The 19,343-nt window shown below is 42.2% G+C and overlaps 1 protein-coding gene across 1 annotated transcript in view; it reads right to left on the bottom strand.

The window, feature by feature from the left end:
• The window catches only part of ccdc138 (coiled-coil domain containing 138), a 109,482-nt gene that overhangs the window by 87,226 nt on the left and 2,913 nt on the right, over positions 1 to 19,343 (bottom strand). The window contains exons 2-3 of the mRNA XM_043691782.2: positions 13,756 to 13,810; positions 6,333 to 6,456 (exon numbers count right to left, since the gene is read on the bottom strand). Of these exons, the coding sequence (XP_043547717.2) occupies positions 6,333 to 6,456; positions 13,756 to 13,810 (179 nt within the window). The remainder of the gene's footprint in view (positions 1 to 6,332; positions 6,457 to 13,755; positions 13,811 to 19,343) is intronic.

The following is a 19,343-nucleotide window of genomic DNA, read 5'->3' as shown; positions in this document are numbered from 1 at the left end:
AGTAGAGAGAACATGAAAGATAGGATAAGTTGTCAGTTATAATAGTTACAGCAAATTTTTTTTTAAAGTTTAAATTAACACAGGAAGGAGAAATCAAGCTGGCAAGAGAGACAACGAGGTGTTACGACTAACTGCCAATGCAGTTGAATCAGGAGAACTAAGACAACAATACCAAAAAGGTATTTCCTTCTTTGTATATAACACCCACAATACTGAAATATCACATTTAAATAATAAATTATCAAAAAAACAAATATGCAATCAAATGTTCATTCAAACTTAATTGAGAAAACTATGGTGAGAAACTACTGTATTGGCATTTGAGTAGAGCACCATCATCTGGCTTGATTCAGAACTGCATAATCACTTCAACTTAAGTAACTGAAACATGAAAAACAATAAGCACAACTGTGGATGGTGCCTTCCCATTTTCGGACGGAATCTCGAAATCCAGAAGTCGGAGAGACTAGAAGACAGAAACCCACTGCCTGTCAGGATGCAAATGTTTTCCGGATCACCTAGCAATCAGGCTCCTGACCTCTGGCCGGTGGCTTTCACCTGGTATCAGGACACCTGTAGTCAAAGATATGGCCACCAAGAACTGCTGATCACTCAGAAGCTGCAGCTTCAGAACTCTTGAATCCCATGGAGGAGACATAATGGATGCTGATACAACATGCCCAGACTCTTGGATGGGGAAACGACAAAGACAAAGTTCTCATAAGAGAGAAGTCAGAGAGACTAGAAGACTCTCATCAGTCACCTCCTTGCCCTACATCCAGTCATTCAATCATGCATAGATCAGTGCAAATCGAGACAACTTGTACATACTGGTTAAGCAGTTGGATAGGATGACTCTTTCTCCTCCTATTTGGAGTCGAAATAATTACAGTCCAAGTAACTGATATCCTAAGGGTCTTTAATGGCAATGGGGAGGTAAGGTAGGGCTTCAGCCTTCCCACACTGAACTTAATTCCGAATAGATGGCAAGGTTCTGATACATCAATATCCACTTAATTAAGTTCCCTTAACACCTCTCGACTTGATACCTCCAGAAACAGTAACATTGTCCCCTCAGAACACTAAAAAGAGAGGAGGGAATTTGGGTTTGGTGGTGGCATCACATTGCAATGGGCAAAAGTGGGGGAGTATGTTCCTATGAATATGGAGGGTGGTGAGATTGTAGGACAACAGAAATGCTTCATGGTTCTGAGAGGGGAAGTGGTGAAAGTGGAAGATGTGCAACAACACATTTAGAAGCACAGATGATGATCATATAACCTATTGCGCTGCCTCTTGGTTAGAGCGATTCAAAATCAATTCCAAGCTTAGCTCTCTCCATAAAGCATCTTCTGTTTCAAATATATACTCAACTTTTATCTTAACAAATGCATTGTCATTGCCTCAGCTATTTCTTAGAGCAATACATTGGCTATTCCAACAACACAATGGCTCCCAAACCTCTCTTTTCTCACGATCATTTTAAGTTAATGAATCCATTAATTCTAACTTGCAAACCAGAGAAAGTATTTTCTCCATTCATCTATTAAAATCTTATTTTTCACAAAAAATTAAAACCTTTATTCTTTGCTCAACTTGCTAAATATCCAGTACTTTAAGGTTCTGCTTACAATTGCCAATTCTGACCATCATCCCAATGGTTCTTGCTTTTCACAACTTATGACCTCAATGAATCTAAAGCTGGGACAGTCAAAAAGTCAACAAGTATACAATATGCTCCAGCGGCAAAACCCAAAATGCTGTTGACCTTCATAATGATATGAACAAACTATGCACTCAGCTGTAGATGAACTCCTAGTTCTTTGTTCATCTCTAACCTCTGAGCATTTTTCACTGATTTCAGTCCGTGACAAACTCCATCCTCTGCTATTGACCTCATCCCTCTCCTAGGCAACTGCCTGAGGCTAAACCAGATTGTTCATGGCGTGTGTCATCTCTAACCCCGAGATTGACTTTCTAGTACATACCCACGCAAGTGCCAAGAGCACGTTTGCACCTCCACCGAGTCTATCCTTAGCTCAGTTTATCGGCTGGAGGTCATTTAGCCCATTCAATGAGACCATGTCTGATTAGATAATCCCTAACTTAACCTTCCCATCTCATTACTATGTCCCTGATCCCCATACTGTTTAAAAATCAGTCTATCTCAGTCTTGAATATATTTAGTGACTCAGCCTAGAGAATTCCACAGATTTACTACGCTCTGAAAGAAAAAGAAATCCTCCACATTCTGTTTTTAATGTGCGATGCTTATCCTGAGATTATGTCCTCTGGTCCTAAGCTCTCCCTCAAGGGGAAACAAACTTTCCATATCTATCCTATCAAATCCCTAAGAGTTTTGTATGTTTCAATACGATCACCTCTTGTCCTTAAAAGTCAAACACATAAAACATGTTCACCTTACTGAACCTCAGACTTTCTGTAATCTCCGGTAGACCCTCCAAAATAACTGTGCTCATCTAATTCTGGCCATGTGAATATCCTTGCTTTCAACTATTCTATCACTGGTGCCCAGGCCATAATCTCCAGAATTTCCATCCTAAAGCTCTCCTTTAAAAGGATATTTAAAACTACTTCTTTGACCAAGGAAGGTTTAGCCTTTGCCCTAAAGCTCAGAATGTATCCAGTGTAAATTTCTGTGAAATTCTTGGGAATTTTATTATCAATTGATTTTCTTCAATGTCCTGGGGCTTTTTACTGCTGTCTACTTCAAGCCTACAGCTGGAAACCATAAATGGTGGGATTCCTACTGCTTCATTATAAGACTGGCATTATCAGTCATCTTGTAAATAGGCCCATGCCACTTGATCACCGTGCAAATCTAGTAATTTCTTGCTGTATATCATGCTAACTCATGAATGGTACCTCATGTCCAGCCGACCTATGATTACCAAGGAAGTATAAAATATCTCAAAAGGTTGTGTGACAGGTGAAATTAACTGTTTTGTGCAGCTACCTTATTGTAGCAATCTGAGTGGTGTTTGCCAATAATAGGATAATGCCAAAAAGCCAAAATGGTGTTCTGCCTATCACAGAAATGAGTAATATGGTATATCAGTTGCAATGCCAAGGTGTTGCAAGGTATGCAGACTGTATGTTCCCAAGACTAACAGATCATATGAAACAGCATATCCTTTGAATTGTTCCAAAAACATAAGGTACTGACTGTACTCGAGTGGCTTATGCTTGCAGGAGAAGGTGAGGACTGCAGTTGCTGGAGACCAGAGTTGAAAAATGTGGTGCTGGAAAAACACAGCAGGACAGGCAGCATCCGAAGAGGAGGAGAATCGACGTTTCAGGCTTATGCTTGCAACCTTGCATGCCTGTTCAACATTAGAAGTGATGCTGTAAATGGACAACATTTTCTAGACAATCCTGAAATGTGAAGAACTATGTTGACAACCAACTTAGATCATCAGTCAGGCTTGAAGCATGGCACACTTGCATGTGTTGAAAGCTACATATATTAATATACTAGGCACTATTCTTTGTACACATACAGAACAAATAAACACCATGCAACTGTTTCAACTCAAAAAATAGGTGACAACTTGTTTAATTTCTCAGGATAATGCTGTGATCAATCAGTCCACCGGTCTGGTTTAAAATTTAAACAAAGATCTGGAAGTTAACTGTCCATCAGCATTAAAGAGAGCATTCTCCTTGGAAATGCCTCTAACGAGTTCACATGCAAAACAATCAGCATTCTTCTCAAGTATAAATGATGGTTTAGTCCTTAAATTGGTATTTTACAAATTATCTTGATGGGTGCAACATGAAATGCTTCAACAATGTGTTTTTTTTTCAACAATACATATTTTATTGTGTTAAATGGTATGTTGTAACATAGTTCTGATATTACTTTAATCTCCAATATTGCTTCAAATCCATTCCAATTAAAATCCTGTTAGTGTCTATTTTATCTCTTCACGGATGCTGCCTAATCTGCTAAGTATTTCCTGCCTTTTCTGTTTAATTTCAGATTTTCAGCACCAAGGTCTTTTTTTGTACGTGTGGGTTTCTATTGTTAAGTTCACGTCTAAAACTTCTCAACAAACTTTGACTAACTTGCGGGATTTTACACCTTTTTAAAATTATAATTTTTAACATTTTGCCTCAAAGTGACATTACACCAATTGATTTGTAAATACTTAATTTATCCATTCCCCCAGTTTAACTGCAACCACTAAGTTTAGACTGTATCCTAATATTAATATTAGAATAGGTATTCCATTTCTTTTCAAAAGCGATCATCCTTACTTCATTGGATATACACACAGACTCTCAAATTTTCATCAGTTCACATTGCTAAGTTTGTTAGTGCACAATTTTCTTTGCCATTTTCAAATTCATCCATGTTTGCTGCTGAATAGGGTCGGAGTCATGGAGATGTACAGCGTGGAAACAGACCTTTCGGTACAACCTGTCCATACCGACCAGATAAACCAACCCAATCTAGTCCCACCTGCCAGCACTCGGCCCATATCCCTCCAAACCCCTCCTATTCATATACCCATCCAAATGCCTTTTAAATGTCGTAAATGTACCAGCCTCCACAACTTCCTCTGGCAGCTCATTCCATACACGTACCACCCTCTGGGTGAAAATGTTGCCCCGTAGGTCTCTTTTATATCTTTCACCTCTCACCCTAAACCTATGCCCTATAGTTCTGGACTCCCTGAGCCCAGGAAAAAGACTGTCTATTTACCCTTTCCATGCCCCTCATAATTTTGTAAACCTCTATAAGGTCACCCCTCAGCCCCCGACGCTCCAGGGAAAACAGCCCCAGCCTGTTCAGCCTCTCCCTATAGCTCAAATCCTCCAACACTGGCAACATCTTTGTAAATCTTTTCTGAACCCTTTCAAGTTTCACAACATCCTTCCAATAGGAAGGAGACCAGAATTGCTTGCAATATTCCAACAGTGGCCTAACCAATGTCCTCTACAGATGCAACATGACCTCCCAACTCCTATACTGAATACTCTGACCAATAAAAGCAAACATACCAAACGACCTCTTCACTATCCTATCTACCTGCGACTCTACTTTCAAGGAGCTATGAACCTGCACTCCAAGATCTCTTTGTTCAGCAACACTCCGTCGGGCCTTACCATTAAATTATAAGTCCTGCCAAGATTTGCTTTCCCAAAATGCAGCACTTTGCATTTTTCTGAATTAATCTCCACCTGCCACATGTCAGTCCCTCTGATCAAGATCCTGTTGTAATCTGAGGTAACCCTCTTCTCTGTCTACACCTCCAATTTTGGTGTCATCTGCAAACTTACAAACTATACCTCTTATGCTCGTATCCAAATTATGTAAATGACAAAAAGTAGTGGACCCAGCAACGATCTTTGTGGCACTCCACTGGTCATAGGCCTCCAGTCTGAAAAACAACTCTCCATCACCACCTTCTGTCTTCTACCTTTGAGCCAGTTCTGTATCCAAATGGCTAGTTCTCCCTGTATTCCGCGAGATCTAACCTTGCTAACGGGTCTCTCATGGGGAACCTTATCAAATGCCTTACTGAAGTCCATATAGATCACATCTACTGCTCTGCCCTCAGCAATCCTCTTTGTTACTTCTTCAAAAAACTCAATCAAGTTTGAGAGACATGATTTCCCACGCAAAAAGCCATGGTGACTATCCCTAATCAGTCCTTTCCTTTCCAAATACATGTACATCCTGTCCCTCAGGATTCCCTCCAACAATTTGCCCACCACCGACATCAGGCTCACTGGTCTGTAGTTCCTTGTCTTGTCCTTACCACCTTTCTTAAACAGTGGCACCACGTTTGCCAACCTCCAGTCTTCTGGCACCTCACCGGTGACTATCGATGATACAAATATCTCAGCAAGAGGCCTAGCAATCACTTCTCTAGCTTCCCACAGAGTTCTAGGGTACACCTGATCAGGTCCTGGGGATTTATCTACCTTTATGCATTTCAAGACATTCAACACTTCCTCCTCTGTAATATGGACATTTAGCAAGGTGTCATCATCTATTTCCCTACATTCTATACCTTCCATATCCTTTTCCACAGTAAATATTGATGCAAAATACTCATTTAGTATCTCCCCCACCTTCCGTGGCTCCACACAAAGGCCGCCGTGCTGATCTTTGAGGGGCCCTATTCTCTCACTAGTTACCCTTTTGTCCTCAATGTATTTGTAAAAACTCTTTGGATTCTCCTTAATTCTATACAGGAATAAATTAAATATTTCTAAAATTATTTGCATTCTTTCACAAAGATTATGACGCAGAAAGTTATTGGTGAGGTAAACCACACTTCTATACGTCCCAGCCTTACCATGCAGAGTCAAGATTTGTCTTGTACAGGTTACGTAACATTCTGTGATAGTGCTTTTTCCCAATGTATGTAAGACCAGACATAGGTGACTTCATAGTAGGAAGTGACAATATATCCAGAGCACCTAATATTCAGGACAAAGCATGTTTTAGATTACATAGAATGGACAAATGTATACCACAAAGACTAAAAACTATAACTAATCGTTACATAACAAGTTTAAAAATTGCAAGTATCAGTTTGATGGTTAAAATTTGACATCAAGGGCCAGCAAATCACATTTTTAAAAAATCAATTGGTATGCATCAACTGATTCTGTACTATAAACAGAACATATTAATCAATTAATTCATAATGGAAAAAAATTAGATTTGCATAATGTCACCACTGTTGACAGGAGGAAAGTAAAATACAGCTTTTGTAGCAAGGATAATTAAAATTTTCTTTCAAATTTGGAATGCAAGACAAAAACAAAAATCAAATACATACTCCCATCAGATTTCTTGAAAGAGCTACCTTACTTGTGGATCAGCATCTGGAGTACTAAATAATATTTAGGTGATCAACAAAAAGACACGTGAATTTAATTTGCTTCCAAGAACAAACTGAGGTGTATGCCCTTGATTTAGTTTGCAACACTGGCTCTTAGCTATGAAAAAATTTTTGGTCCACTGTACAAATTCTACAATTGAGAAAGACGGGTGAAGCGCTCATATCAGCCCAGAACATCTGTTTACCATTGTCAACTATATATGTCTGTCAAGTGTTAAGTTTGTTGGTAAGTTACCATGTTTAAGGAGCCAAAGAAATGTATGTAAAATTTTGTCATATAGAAACTTTAAGTAGGAATATGAAATTCAGCAAAATTCTTATGAGATTCTAAAATGGCTCAGGAAGAGCTCAATTTTCATTCCTTGATTATAAAGCATATATTTTGTGGTGAGAGAGAAATATGTGCATTCAGAGCAGGTCCCCAGAGCTGGGGGGGGCGGAGAGAAAGGTGAGAACATGGAAGGGAAAAAGAAGGGGAAGAGGGCTTCAGGTACCCCAGGTTCTCCTTGTTGCTTCCTCCTCCCCATCCCTGGCTCTTGGGTTCTGCTTGTCTCTCCACCACCACCCTCCGCTCCTGGGCTCTCCTTCCCAGACCAGGAATTGCCCACCACTCCCATTCCATATCCAGCATCTCTATCCCATTACTAAAGTACACTTCAAATGTATGCACACTTCCCTGGGCATGCACAGTAATACATTTGCACAAGACATCACCCAAAATCATAAAATGTAAGGGATGACATCAGTGCTTGGAACCACGTGCGCATATATAATTGCCCACAGTTATCGGTGTCAGCAATCACTTCCTTCTTGGGAACAATGATCTGTCACAGGTTATAACAAAGAGTTAGCTTTCATGGCTCATCAGGAGGTACATGCAACATTAATTGGCTGGCTGTCATTGGCTTCCAAGAATCTTCTGGAAGGTTATTACTATGTCACACAATTATAGCAGCCATCTTGATTGGGCTGCTTAATAATTTTGTAAACAATTATTAAATATATATTTGATACATACTGAAGTTACTTTTTTCTTAATCTGTTTTGTGTCAAGTAAAACAGACACTTCACCTGCTAACTCAAAATCCGAATGGCTTTTTTTCATGGTTTTATATATGGTCAAATACGCACCAAATTGAAGAAAATCAATTTTTATTTAAAAAATCAGATTCTATTCCAAAATCCCAGGACTGAAAAAGAAGGAAATGAAAACAGATATTGCTGCAGAAACTCAGCAATTCTTACAGCTTCTTCAGAATGTTCTGAAGAAGGGTCACTGGAATCAAAATGTTAATTCTGCTTTCTATCCACAGATGCTGCCAGAAATACTGAGTTTCTCCAAAAAATTCTGTTTTTGTTTCAGATTTCCAGCATTCATAGTTTATATTATGAAAAGAGAGGAGATTATTCACCCCTCTGGACTTGGTCATAACCATGAATAGGAACTAGTCTGAAAAAGGTCTACCTGGTAGTGTAAATATTAATTAACTGAACAACATTCATGGAGGGAAATTGTTGCCTTTCCACTCTGCTCCTCACCACTATTCTCCAGTCCCGTTCCAAATAAGAAGTGAAGAAAAAGCCATTGGACTCCACTAAAAAAGTCCAGATTCTGAATAGGAATGCGAAAGTAAGTTGTTTCAACTAAGATGCTAAAGACAGGGCCTTACATGCACAACTGATTATTTTTATTCTCTCATTGGATTTGTGCATTTCTGGCTAGCCATCATTTGTTGCTTATCCCTAGTTGCCCTTAAGAAGGTAGTGATGAGATACCTTTTTGAATGATTGCTGTCCATGTGCATAGGTGGATCCACAATACGCTGAGGGAAGGAATTCCAAGATTTTGACCCAGCGACATAAAGGAACAATAAAAACTTCCAAGTCAGAACACTGAATGGTTTTTGAGAAGAACTTGCATGGTGATGATGTTGCCATGCTTCTGCTGCTTTCATCCTTATAGATGGAAGGTTTGAAAGCTGCTGTCTAAAAACCTTTGGTGAATTTCTGCAGTGCATCTTGTAGATCCCACACTCTGCTGCTCCTGGCTATCAGTAGTGGAGGGATTGGATGCTTGTGGATGTGGTGCCAATTGAGCAGGCTGCTTTATCCTAGAAGGTGTTAAGCTTCTTGATTTTGCATTGCACTTATCCAGGCAAGTACAGAGTACTTCATCATACTCCTGACTTGTGCCTTGTAAATGATGGTTTGGATTTGGGGAGTCAGGAGGTGAGTTATTCACTGCAGTATTCCTAGCCACTGACCTGCCTTTGTAGCCACTGTATTTAATTGCTGAATCCAGTTAATAGCATCCCCAAGGATGTTGATAGTGCGGAATTCAGTAACAGGAATGTTAAATGGCACTTGATTTGATCGTCTCTTATTAGAGATGGCCATTGCCCAAGTCTGGATAATGTCCAAGTCTTATTGATTTGAACATGAATTGCTTCATCAGCAAAGTATTCGAGGAGTCGCAAATGTGGTGAACATTGTACAATCATCTTTACTTTTCAGCTTATGATGGAGGGAGAACATTGAAAATAGTTGAAATAGTTGGGTCTAGGTCCATTACCTGAGGAACTCCTCCAGAGTTAGCTTGGAGATGAGATGACTGATGTCCAACAATCACAACCATCTTCCTATACTAGATCTGACTTCAACAGGGTAAAGTTTGTACCCTGAATCCTATTTAGATGGTCAAGTATGGCTTTGATGTCAAGTGCTGTCACCCTCACCTCATCTCTGGAATTCAGCTCTTTTGTCCATGTTTGAACCATGGTTGCAATGATGTCAGGAAATGAATGACCCTGGTTGACAACAAACTGGGCATCAATGAGCAGTTATTGCTGAGCAGATGCTGCTTTATAGCACTGTTGTTGATACCTTCCATCACTTGACTGATGATCGAGAGTAGATTGATGGGGCTGGGTTGACCGGGCAGTTGGCTGGTTGGATTCCTGCTTCTGTGTACAGGACATACCTTGGCACTTTTCCACATTGGCGTCAGTATTGTAGCTGCAGTGGAACAGTTTGGTTAGGGGTGCAGCAATTCTGGAGCACAAGTCTTTATTACTATTGCTGGAATGTTGCCAGGGCACAATGCATTTGCAGAATCCAGTGCCTCTAGCCATTTCTTGATATCATATGGCATGAATCAAATTGGCTGAAGACTGGTATCTTCAATGCTATGAACTAGAGAAGGCGGAGATGAATCATCCACTTGGTACTTCTGGCTTAAGACTGCTGCGAACACTTCAGCCTTATCTTTTGCCCTTATGTGTTGGTGTCTTCCATCATTGATTATGGGGATATTTGTGAAACCTCCTCCTCCAGTGAGTTTTTTTAACCATCCACCACCTTTCATGACTGTGGGTGGGAGCACTACAGTGCTTAGATCTGATCTGTTGGTTGTACAATTGCATAGCTCTGTCCATCACTTACCACTTATACTGTTTGGCACACAAGTAGTCCTACTTGGTAGCTTCACCAGTTTGACACCTCAGTTTTAGAATTGCCTGGTGTTGCTCCTGGCATGCCTTCCTGCACTCACCATTCAACCAGGTTTGATGGTAATGGTTGAGTGGGATATATGCCAGGTCATGAGGTTGCTGATTGTGTGAGAATTTTATTCTGCTGCTGTCGATGGTCCACAGCAATGCATGAATACCCAGTCTTGAGTTGCTAGAGCGGTTCGAAGTCTGTCCCAGTTAGCATGGTGATATTGCCACATCACACAATGGACATATTGTCAATGGGGACAGCACGGTGGCTCAGTGGTTAGCACTGCAGCCTCACAGCATCAGGGACCTGGTTCAATTCCAGCCTCGGGCAACTGTCTGTGTGGAATTTGCACGTTCTCCCTGTGTCTGCGTGGGTTTCCTCTGGGTACTCCGGTTTCCTCCCACAGTCCAAAAATGTGCAGGTTAGATGAATTGGCCATGCTGAATTGTCCATAATGTTAGGTGCATTAGTCAGAGGGAAATGGGTCTGAATGGGTTACTCTTCGGAGGGTCGGCGTGGACTGGTTGGGCCGAAACGCCTGTTTCCACACTGTAGGGAATCTAATCTAATGTGAAAGTGGGACTTCATTTCCACAAGAACTGTGTGGTGATCATTCTTACCAATACTGTCATGGACAGATGCATCTGCAGCTGGCAGATTGGTAAGGATAAGGTCAATTAGGTTTTTCTCTCAACATCTGCCGCAGACCCAGTCTAGCAGCAATGTCCTTTAGGATGTGACCAGCTTGATCATAGGACTGCTGCAGAGCCACTCTTGGTGGTGGATGAAGAAATCCCTCACCCAGAGTGCATTTTGCACCCTTATCACATTCAGTACTTCCTCCAAGTGTTGTTCAACATAGACGAGTACTGATTCATCAGCTAACAGAACAGTATGTGGTAATCAGCAGGAGGTTTCCTTGCACACATTTAATGTGAAGCCATGAGACTTTGTGGGGTCTGGAGTCAAATTTGAGTCTCAAATCCTAGGACAAGCCCCTCCCAACTGTATACCACCGTGCTGCCATCTCTGCTGGGTCTGTCCCTGCCAGTGGGAGAGGACATCCATGGATGGTGATGGTGGTGTCTGGGGCATTGTCTCTAATGTATGATTCAGTGAGCGTGATCATGTCAGATTGTTGTTTGACAAGTCTGAGACAACTCTTCCAATTTTGGCACTAGACTTCAGATACAAGAATGACTTTGCAGGGTCAAAAGGGCTGTTTCTGCCATTCTGCATTCCAGTGCCTAGGTTGATGCCAGATGGTCTGTCTTTTTTCATTTCTTTGTTGAGACTTTGTAACAATTGATACAACTGAGTAGCTCATAGGTCATTTCAGAGGGCAATTGAGAGTCAAACACATTGCTGTGGATCTGGAGTCACATGCAGGCCAGACCAAGTGATGATGGCAGTTTTTCTACTCTGAAGGGAAATTTGGCAGCCAGATCGTTTTTTTCCAACAATTGACAACAGTTTCATGGTAATCAGTAGATTCTTAATTACAGCTTTCTTAATTCAATTCAAATTCTATCATCCACTATGGTGGGATTCAAACCTGGGTCCTCAGAACAAGTTCCTGGATTAATAGTCTAGTGATAAAATCATTAAGCCATCCCTGCCTCAAAGACCATGTTCCATGTTCCCTTATTCTGGATTTCCACATCAGAGGAAATAGCTTCTTTATTTACACTCTACTGAATTACTTTTATCATTTTAAATATCTCAACTTAATCAGCTCTTAACTTTCTAAACTTGGAGGTCAAGAATAGAGGAGAAAGTGAGGTCTGCAGATGCTGGAGATCAAAGTTGAAACTTTATTGCTGGAACAGCACAGCAGGTCAGGCAGCATCCAGGGAACAGGAGATTCGACGTTTCGGGCACAGGCCCTTCTTCAGGAATGAGCAGAGAGTGTTCAGCAGGAGAAGATAAAAGGTAGGGAGGAGGGACTTGGAGGAGGGGCGTTGGAAATGTGATAGGTGGAAAGAGGTCAAGGTGAGGGTGATAGGTCGGAGTAGGATGGAGGCGGAGAGGTCAAGAAGAAGACTGCAGGTCAGGAAGGCGGTGCCGGGCTGGAGGGATTCGGCTGAGACAAGGTGGGGGGAGGGGGGATGAAGAAACTGGTGAAGTCCAAGTTCATCCCCTGTGGTTGGAGGGTTCCCAGTCGGAAGATAAGACGCTCCTCCTCCGACCGTCGCGTTGTTGTGGTTTGGCGGCGGATGAGTCCAATGACCTGCATATCCTCGGTGGAGTGGGAGGGGGAGTTGAAATGCTGTGCTACAGGATGGTTGGGTTGGTTCGTCCGGGTGGCCCAGAGGTGCTCTCTGAATCGCTCCGCAAGTAGGCGGCCTGTCTCCCCAATATAGAGGAGGCCACACCGGCTGCAGCGGATGCAGTAGATGATGTGGGTGGAGGTGCAGGTGAATCTGTGGCGGATATGGAAGTTTCCTTTGGGGCCTTGGAGAGAAGTGAGGGGGGAGGTGTGGGCGCAAGTGTTGCACCTCCTGCGGTTGCAAGGGAAGGTGCCGGGAGTGGAGGTTGGGTCGGTGGGGGGTGTGGATCTGACAAGGGAGTCGCGGAGGGAGTGGTCTCTACGGAAAGCTGATAGGGGAGGGGAGGGAAATATATCCTTGGTGCTGGGGTCTGTTTGGAGGTGGCGGAAGTGACGGCGGATGATGCGCTGTACATGGAGATTGGTGGGGTGGTAGGTGAGGACCAGTGGGGTTCTGTCCTGGTGGCGGTTGGAGGGGCGGGGCTCAAGGGCGGAGGAGCGGGAAGTGGAGGAGATGCGGTGGTGGGCACCGTCGACCATGTCGGGGGGGAAATTGCGGTCCTTGAAGAAGGAGGCCATCTGTGTTGTACGTATTTTGAACTGGTCCTCCTGGGAGCAGATGCGGCGGAGACGAAGGAATTGGGAGAATGGGATGGCGTTTTTACAGGGGGCAGGATGGGAGGAGGTGTAGTTCAGGTAGCTGTGGGAGTCGGTTGGTTTGTAGTAGATGTCCGTGTTGATTCGGTCGCCTGAGATAGAAACAGAAAGGTCTAGGAAGGGGAGGGAGGAGTCCGAGACTGTCCAGGTGAATTTGAGGTCGGGGTGGAAGGTGTTAGTGTAGTGGATGAACTGTTCAACCTCCTCGTGGGAGCACGAGGTAGCGGTCAAGAATAGAATCAAGTTGATGTTCTAACAGTTTAACTTTAACTCGGTAAAGCATTTTGAACAACATCCAAGCCCAATATTTCCATCTCAGAAACTTATGTTTTACTGACCAGAAGAGAGACATTTTTACACCTATATATACACCAGTTCACAAATTAAGTGTAATTGTTATTTTAATTCTGACAAAAAAAAATTCTAAAAAACATATAACCTTACCATTAATTGGTGAGTTGATTTTCGAATTAATTTTGATTGAGGCTATTGTAGACTCCTAAAATAAAACAAATTTCTGAAATTGGAACATTCTGACTTTTAAAGTAAATACTGCACAACATGGCAAGTTTATGGTATTTAATGTCGAGAAAATATATACGACATTGCCTGCGCCTCAGCAAAATAGCACTGGATTTATTTGCCAAGTAATAAAAGATTATTGGTAATTTACTCTCACATAAAACATAAACGGAGCTACTTCTTAGAATGCATTACTATACTGTCATATTTTAAATTAGTGCCTCAGTAACCTCCATTGAGTAACTTACCAGCTACACAAACTTGAGGTGAAATACCAATGGTACAATAATAGTTATGAATATCAATATCTTCTATTGCACGAAACTCACCTTTTGCTATTATTTTGATATTTAATGTTACACCTGATTCGGCTAAAATTGATTTAATTTTTCTTGGCCTTTTTTTTCCTCAATTCATTTTCCTCACATCAGAAGGTGCTTTTAATCAGTCACTATTACAGTATACTCATGGGTCAATTGCAACAAAAACAAAGAAATACAATAAAGCTCAAAATACAATTCTTCACCTGGCACCAATACAAAGTATGGTGGAAATCTAGAACTTTCTTCCCTGAAAGCTGATGTTACTACATTTTTGTTAGTCAAAAATAAAAAGGTTAAAAAATATCAAAGCAGGAGTAGACCTGTCTTGCCTATTAGACCTGCCCTGCCACTAAGTCATAACTGATCATATCCTCATTGCATTTTCTTGCACTACCTCCACATCTCTCAATGCAATGTAATTAGTCTTCAGAAACATATCGATTTCTATTGTGAAATTGGATGGTTAGATGAAGAGAATATTAGCTGCAATCCAACTAAAATAGGGAAGTTATGCTTCCCTTATGGAGGGCACTGGTGAGGCCATATCTGGAGTACTGTGCACAGTGTTAATCACTTTGCTGAAAGGAAGTTGTAAATATTTTGAAAGCAGTTTAGAAAAGTTTCAGCAGGCTAATACCTGGAATGACTGGGCTGTGGAATGAGAAAATGTTGTAGAAGTGTCTAAACTGAAGTTTAGAAGATTAAGAGGCAACTTGATTGAAACATAAAGGGTCCTGAGAGGTGTTGACAAAGTAGACGTGTAAAGAACATTTCCGCATAGGAGAAACTAGACTTAAGGGTTTAGAGTCAGAGATGTACAGCACGGATTAGTCCCACCTGCCAGCACCTGGCCCATATCCCTCCAAACTCTTCCTATTCATATATCCACCCAAATGCCTCTTAAATGTTGCAATTGTACTAGCCTCCACCTCTTCCTCCGGCAGCTCATTCCATACACGTACCACCCTCTGTGTGAAAAAGTTGTCTCTTAAGCCGACATACTGAATCAGAAAATTGTCTTGTATACACTTATCCTCTCCATCTAAACCCTTAACACGATGGCAGTGCCAGTCTATGTTTGGAAAGTTAAAATCTCCTACCATAACCACCCTATTATTCTTCCAGGTGATTCAGATCTCCTTACAAATTTGTTTCTCAATTTCCCTCTGACTATTAGGGGGTCGATAATACAATCCCAATAAGGTGATCATCCCTTTCTTATTTCTCAGTTCCAGCCAAATCCTTTCCCTCGATGTATTTCTGGGAATACCCTCCATCAGTACAGTTGTAATTCTATCGTTTTTCAAAAATGCCACTCCCCCTCCTCTCTTGCCTCCATTTCTGTCCTTCCTGAAGCATTTGTATCCTGGAACATTAAGCTGCCAGTTCTGTCCATCCATGAACCATGTTTCTATAATTGCTATGATATCCCAGTCCCATGTTCCTAACCATGCCCTGAGTTCATCTGCCTTCCCTGTTAGGCCTTTTGCATTGAAATAAATAATTTATCACTCCTACCTTGTTCTCTGCTTTGTCCCTGCCTGCCCTGACTGTTTGACTCACTTATGTTCTCAACTGTACCAGTCTCAGATTGGTCTCTTTCCTCACTGTCTCCCTGGGTCCCACCACCAGCCCCCAGCACCCCACCCATCTTATCAATTTAAATCTTCCCGAGCAGCTTTAGTAAATCTCCCTGCCAGTACATTAGTCCCCTTCCAATTTAGGTGCAGTCCATCCTATTTGTACAGGTCATTTCTACCCTAAAAGAGATTCCAATGATCCAAAAATGTGAATCCTTCTCCCATACATCAGCTTCTCAGCCATGAATTCAATTGCTCTATCCTCCTATTCCTGCCCTCACTAGCTTGTATCACCAGGAGTAATCAGATACTACTACTCTCAAGGACCTCCTTTTTAAATTCCTGCCTAACTCTCTAATGTCCCTTCAGAAACTCAACCGTTTCCCTTCCTATGTCGTTGGTTCCAATGTGTACAATGACCTCCTGCTGGCCCCCTCCCCTTGATAACATTCTGCATTCTCTCTGAGACATCCTTGATCCTGGCACCAGGGAAGCAACACACCATTCTGATTTTTCGCTGCTGGCCACAGAAACGTCTATCTGTACCTTGGACTAGAGAGTCCCCTAACACAATCGATCTCTTGGAACCCGACGCATCCTTCATTGCATTACAGCCAGTCTCAATACCTGAACCTTGGCTGTTCGTATTACGTTCCCTGAGAATCCATCACCCCCTACATTTTTCAAAACAGCATACCTGTTTGAAATGGGGATAGCCACAGAAGACTCCTGCACTACATTCCTGATGAAGGGCTTTTGCCGGATACGTTGATTTTCCTGCTTCTTGGATGCTGCCTGACCTGCTGTGCTTTTCCAGCACCACTCTAATCTTGATTCTACTCTCCAGCAACTGCAGTACCCACTTCCGCCTCCTGTACTAGCTGCCTACCTCTCTTCCTTTGCCTGGAGTTAACCCATCTATGTGACTGTATCTGCGAGTTTTCTCCCTTCCGATAACTGCCATACATCACATCCCCTTGATGTTGTAAATTCTTCATTGCCTCTAACTGTTCGCTCCAACCATTCCACTCAATCCGATAGGATTCGCGACCACCAGCATTTATTGCAGATATAATCCAAAGTAACAGGTAAACTCTCCCGAAACTCCCACATCCAACAAGAAGAGCATATCACTCTACTAAGGGCCATTTTTGTTTCATCCAATCTGCAGACCCAGAAATAGCACTGTCTTAATCCTCTACAAAACTTCAGGCTAACTTAATACTTATGGCTTATATTTTTAAGTTTAATCAAGAGACATATCTCAATAAAACATTTAATCAAGAAAGAACCACTCTATTTACTACTGCAGACTTACAGCAAGGCCCCAACGCCACACTTAAAATTATTCACTTATCTGTCTCTATGCTGTGACCTCACCCAGACAGGTTCCTCTAAGATCAGTTGTGAATTTCACTGTTTGTCAAATTTCCCACATGCACTCCGTATCCAACAGTGCATGGATTCAACAGCAAAGACAGTAACTGTGCAGGCTCACTGCTGTCTCAGTTAGCAGTGTGTGTTTCTTTCTCTCTCTCTCTCCTGCGCTGACCTCACCACGTGCTGCCTTTGTCTGTTCCTCTCTCTTTTAAAAGTGCCACTTTTTTCCCCCAAAGTTCCAAAACAATTCAACACCATATAAAAGTGTAATTGCTGCTCCTGGAATTCGAGGAAATCATCTTCAACACCTAAAATACCTCAAAAAAGAGCAGCCAGTTAAAGCCAGAAATTTTCTCCCGTCCTCCATCTGGGATTACACAGAATCCTTCTGTTTGAAAATTGGTAAGTCACCCATTTAAAGCTCTTCGAGGGCTTTGAGTCTTTGGAACTTTCTCCCTGAAAATGTGCTGGAAGCAGAATCCTTGAATACTTTTAGAAAGGATAGATGGATTCTTGTAAGGCAAGGGTTGAAATGTTAATCGGGGTAGATGGGAATGTGGATTCAAGATTACAATCAGATCAGCAATGATCTTATTGAATAATGGAGCAAGCTTGAGATGCCAGACATCCTACTCCTGCTCCAGGCAATTATGTATTTTGGCTGATTACACTTCTTTTTAATATGCCATAGAGGCCCAGTGTACAGAAAAATGCCCTTCAACCCACTGAGTCTACACAGGTCAAAAACAAAGCATCTAACTATTCTAATCCCATTTTCCAACACTTGGACCATAGCCCTATATTGTTGTGGTTCTGTTCGCTGAGCTGGGAATTTGTGTTGCAGACATTCGTCCCCTGTCTAGGTGACATCCTCAGTGCTTGGGAGCCTCCTGTGAAGCTTCACAGGAGGCTCCCAAGCACTGAGGATGTCACCTACACAGGGGACGAAACGTCTGCAACACAAATTCCCAGCTCAGCGAACAGAACCACAACAGCGAGCACCTGAGCTACAAATCTTCTCACAAACTTTGAACATAGCCCTACACGCCTTGGCATTGTAGGTGCACATCCAAATACTTCCCAAGTGTTTTGAGGGTTTCTGCCTCGACCACCTTCACAGGCAGTGAATTTCAGATTCTCCCACACTCTGGGTGAAAAAAAAACTTTCTCACACCCCTCTAAACATCCTCCTCCCTATCTTAAGTCTGTGCACCTGTTCAATGATACCTCCATCAAGGGGAAAAGTAAATTTCTGTCTACTCTATCTCATAATTGGATACATCTCAATTATGTTCTCCCCCCGCCTCCCCCAATCTCCAGCACTCAAAGAAAAACAATTTGAACATCTCTTCATGACCAAATTCACCATCCTAGGCAACATTCTAGTAAATTTCCTCTGCACCATCTCTAGTGCATTCACATCCCTCCAATAATGTGGATTCCAGAACTAGTAAAAGGAACAAGAGTCAGAGAGTCATACTGTGCGGAAACAGGCCCTTTGGCCCACTATATCTATGCTGATCAACAAACACCAAATTATTCTAATCACATTTTCCTGTATTTGTCCTGGCATTTTAAATGCTAGTCCAGATGCTTCTTGAATGTTCTAAGAGTACCTGCCTCCACCACCCTCTCAGACAGTGCATTGCACATTTGCACCACCCTTGGGTGAAAAAGCCTTTCCTGATATCCTCTAAACCACTCACTCCTCACTATAAACATATACCCATTGGTATGAGACACGGCTGTCATGGGGAAAAGAGTCCCATAATATACGCTGTCTATACCTCTCATAATTTTGTTTACTAAGTCAGATCCTCCCCTCAGCTCTACAGAAAACACATCAAGTCTGGCCTGTCTCTCCTCATAACAGACATTCCACCACAGGCAACATCCTAGTGAATCTCTTCTCCACCCTCTCCAGTGCTTCACGTCCTTCAATTGTGCGGTGACCAGAACTACACACAGTATTCCGTCTGTAGCATTAGATTACATTACATTACATTACATTACTGTGTGGAAACAGGCCCTTCGGCCCTACAAGTCCACACCAACCCGCCGAAGCGCAACCCACCCATACCCCTACATTTACCCCTTACCTAACACTACGGGCAACTTAACATGGCCAATTCACCTGACCTGCACATCTTTGGACTGTGGGAGGAAACCGGAGTACCCGGAGGAAACCCACACAGACACAGGGAGAAAGTGCAAACTCCACACAGTC

Source organism: Chiloscyllium plagiosum, unplaced genomic scaffold (assembly GCF_037043375.1).
Source record: "Chiloscyllium plagiosum isolate Xiang-an unplaced genomic scaffold, Cpla_swu_hap1 HiC_scaffold_6, whole genome shotgun sequence".
Classification (NCBI taxonomy): Eukaryota; Metazoa; Chordata; class Chondrichthyes; order Orectolobiformes; family Hemiscylliidae; genus Chiloscyllium; species Chiloscyllium plagiosum.
The sequence above is the reverse complement of the archived record's forward strand: the minus strand, read 5'-3'. Positions and strand labels throughout refer to the sequence as shown.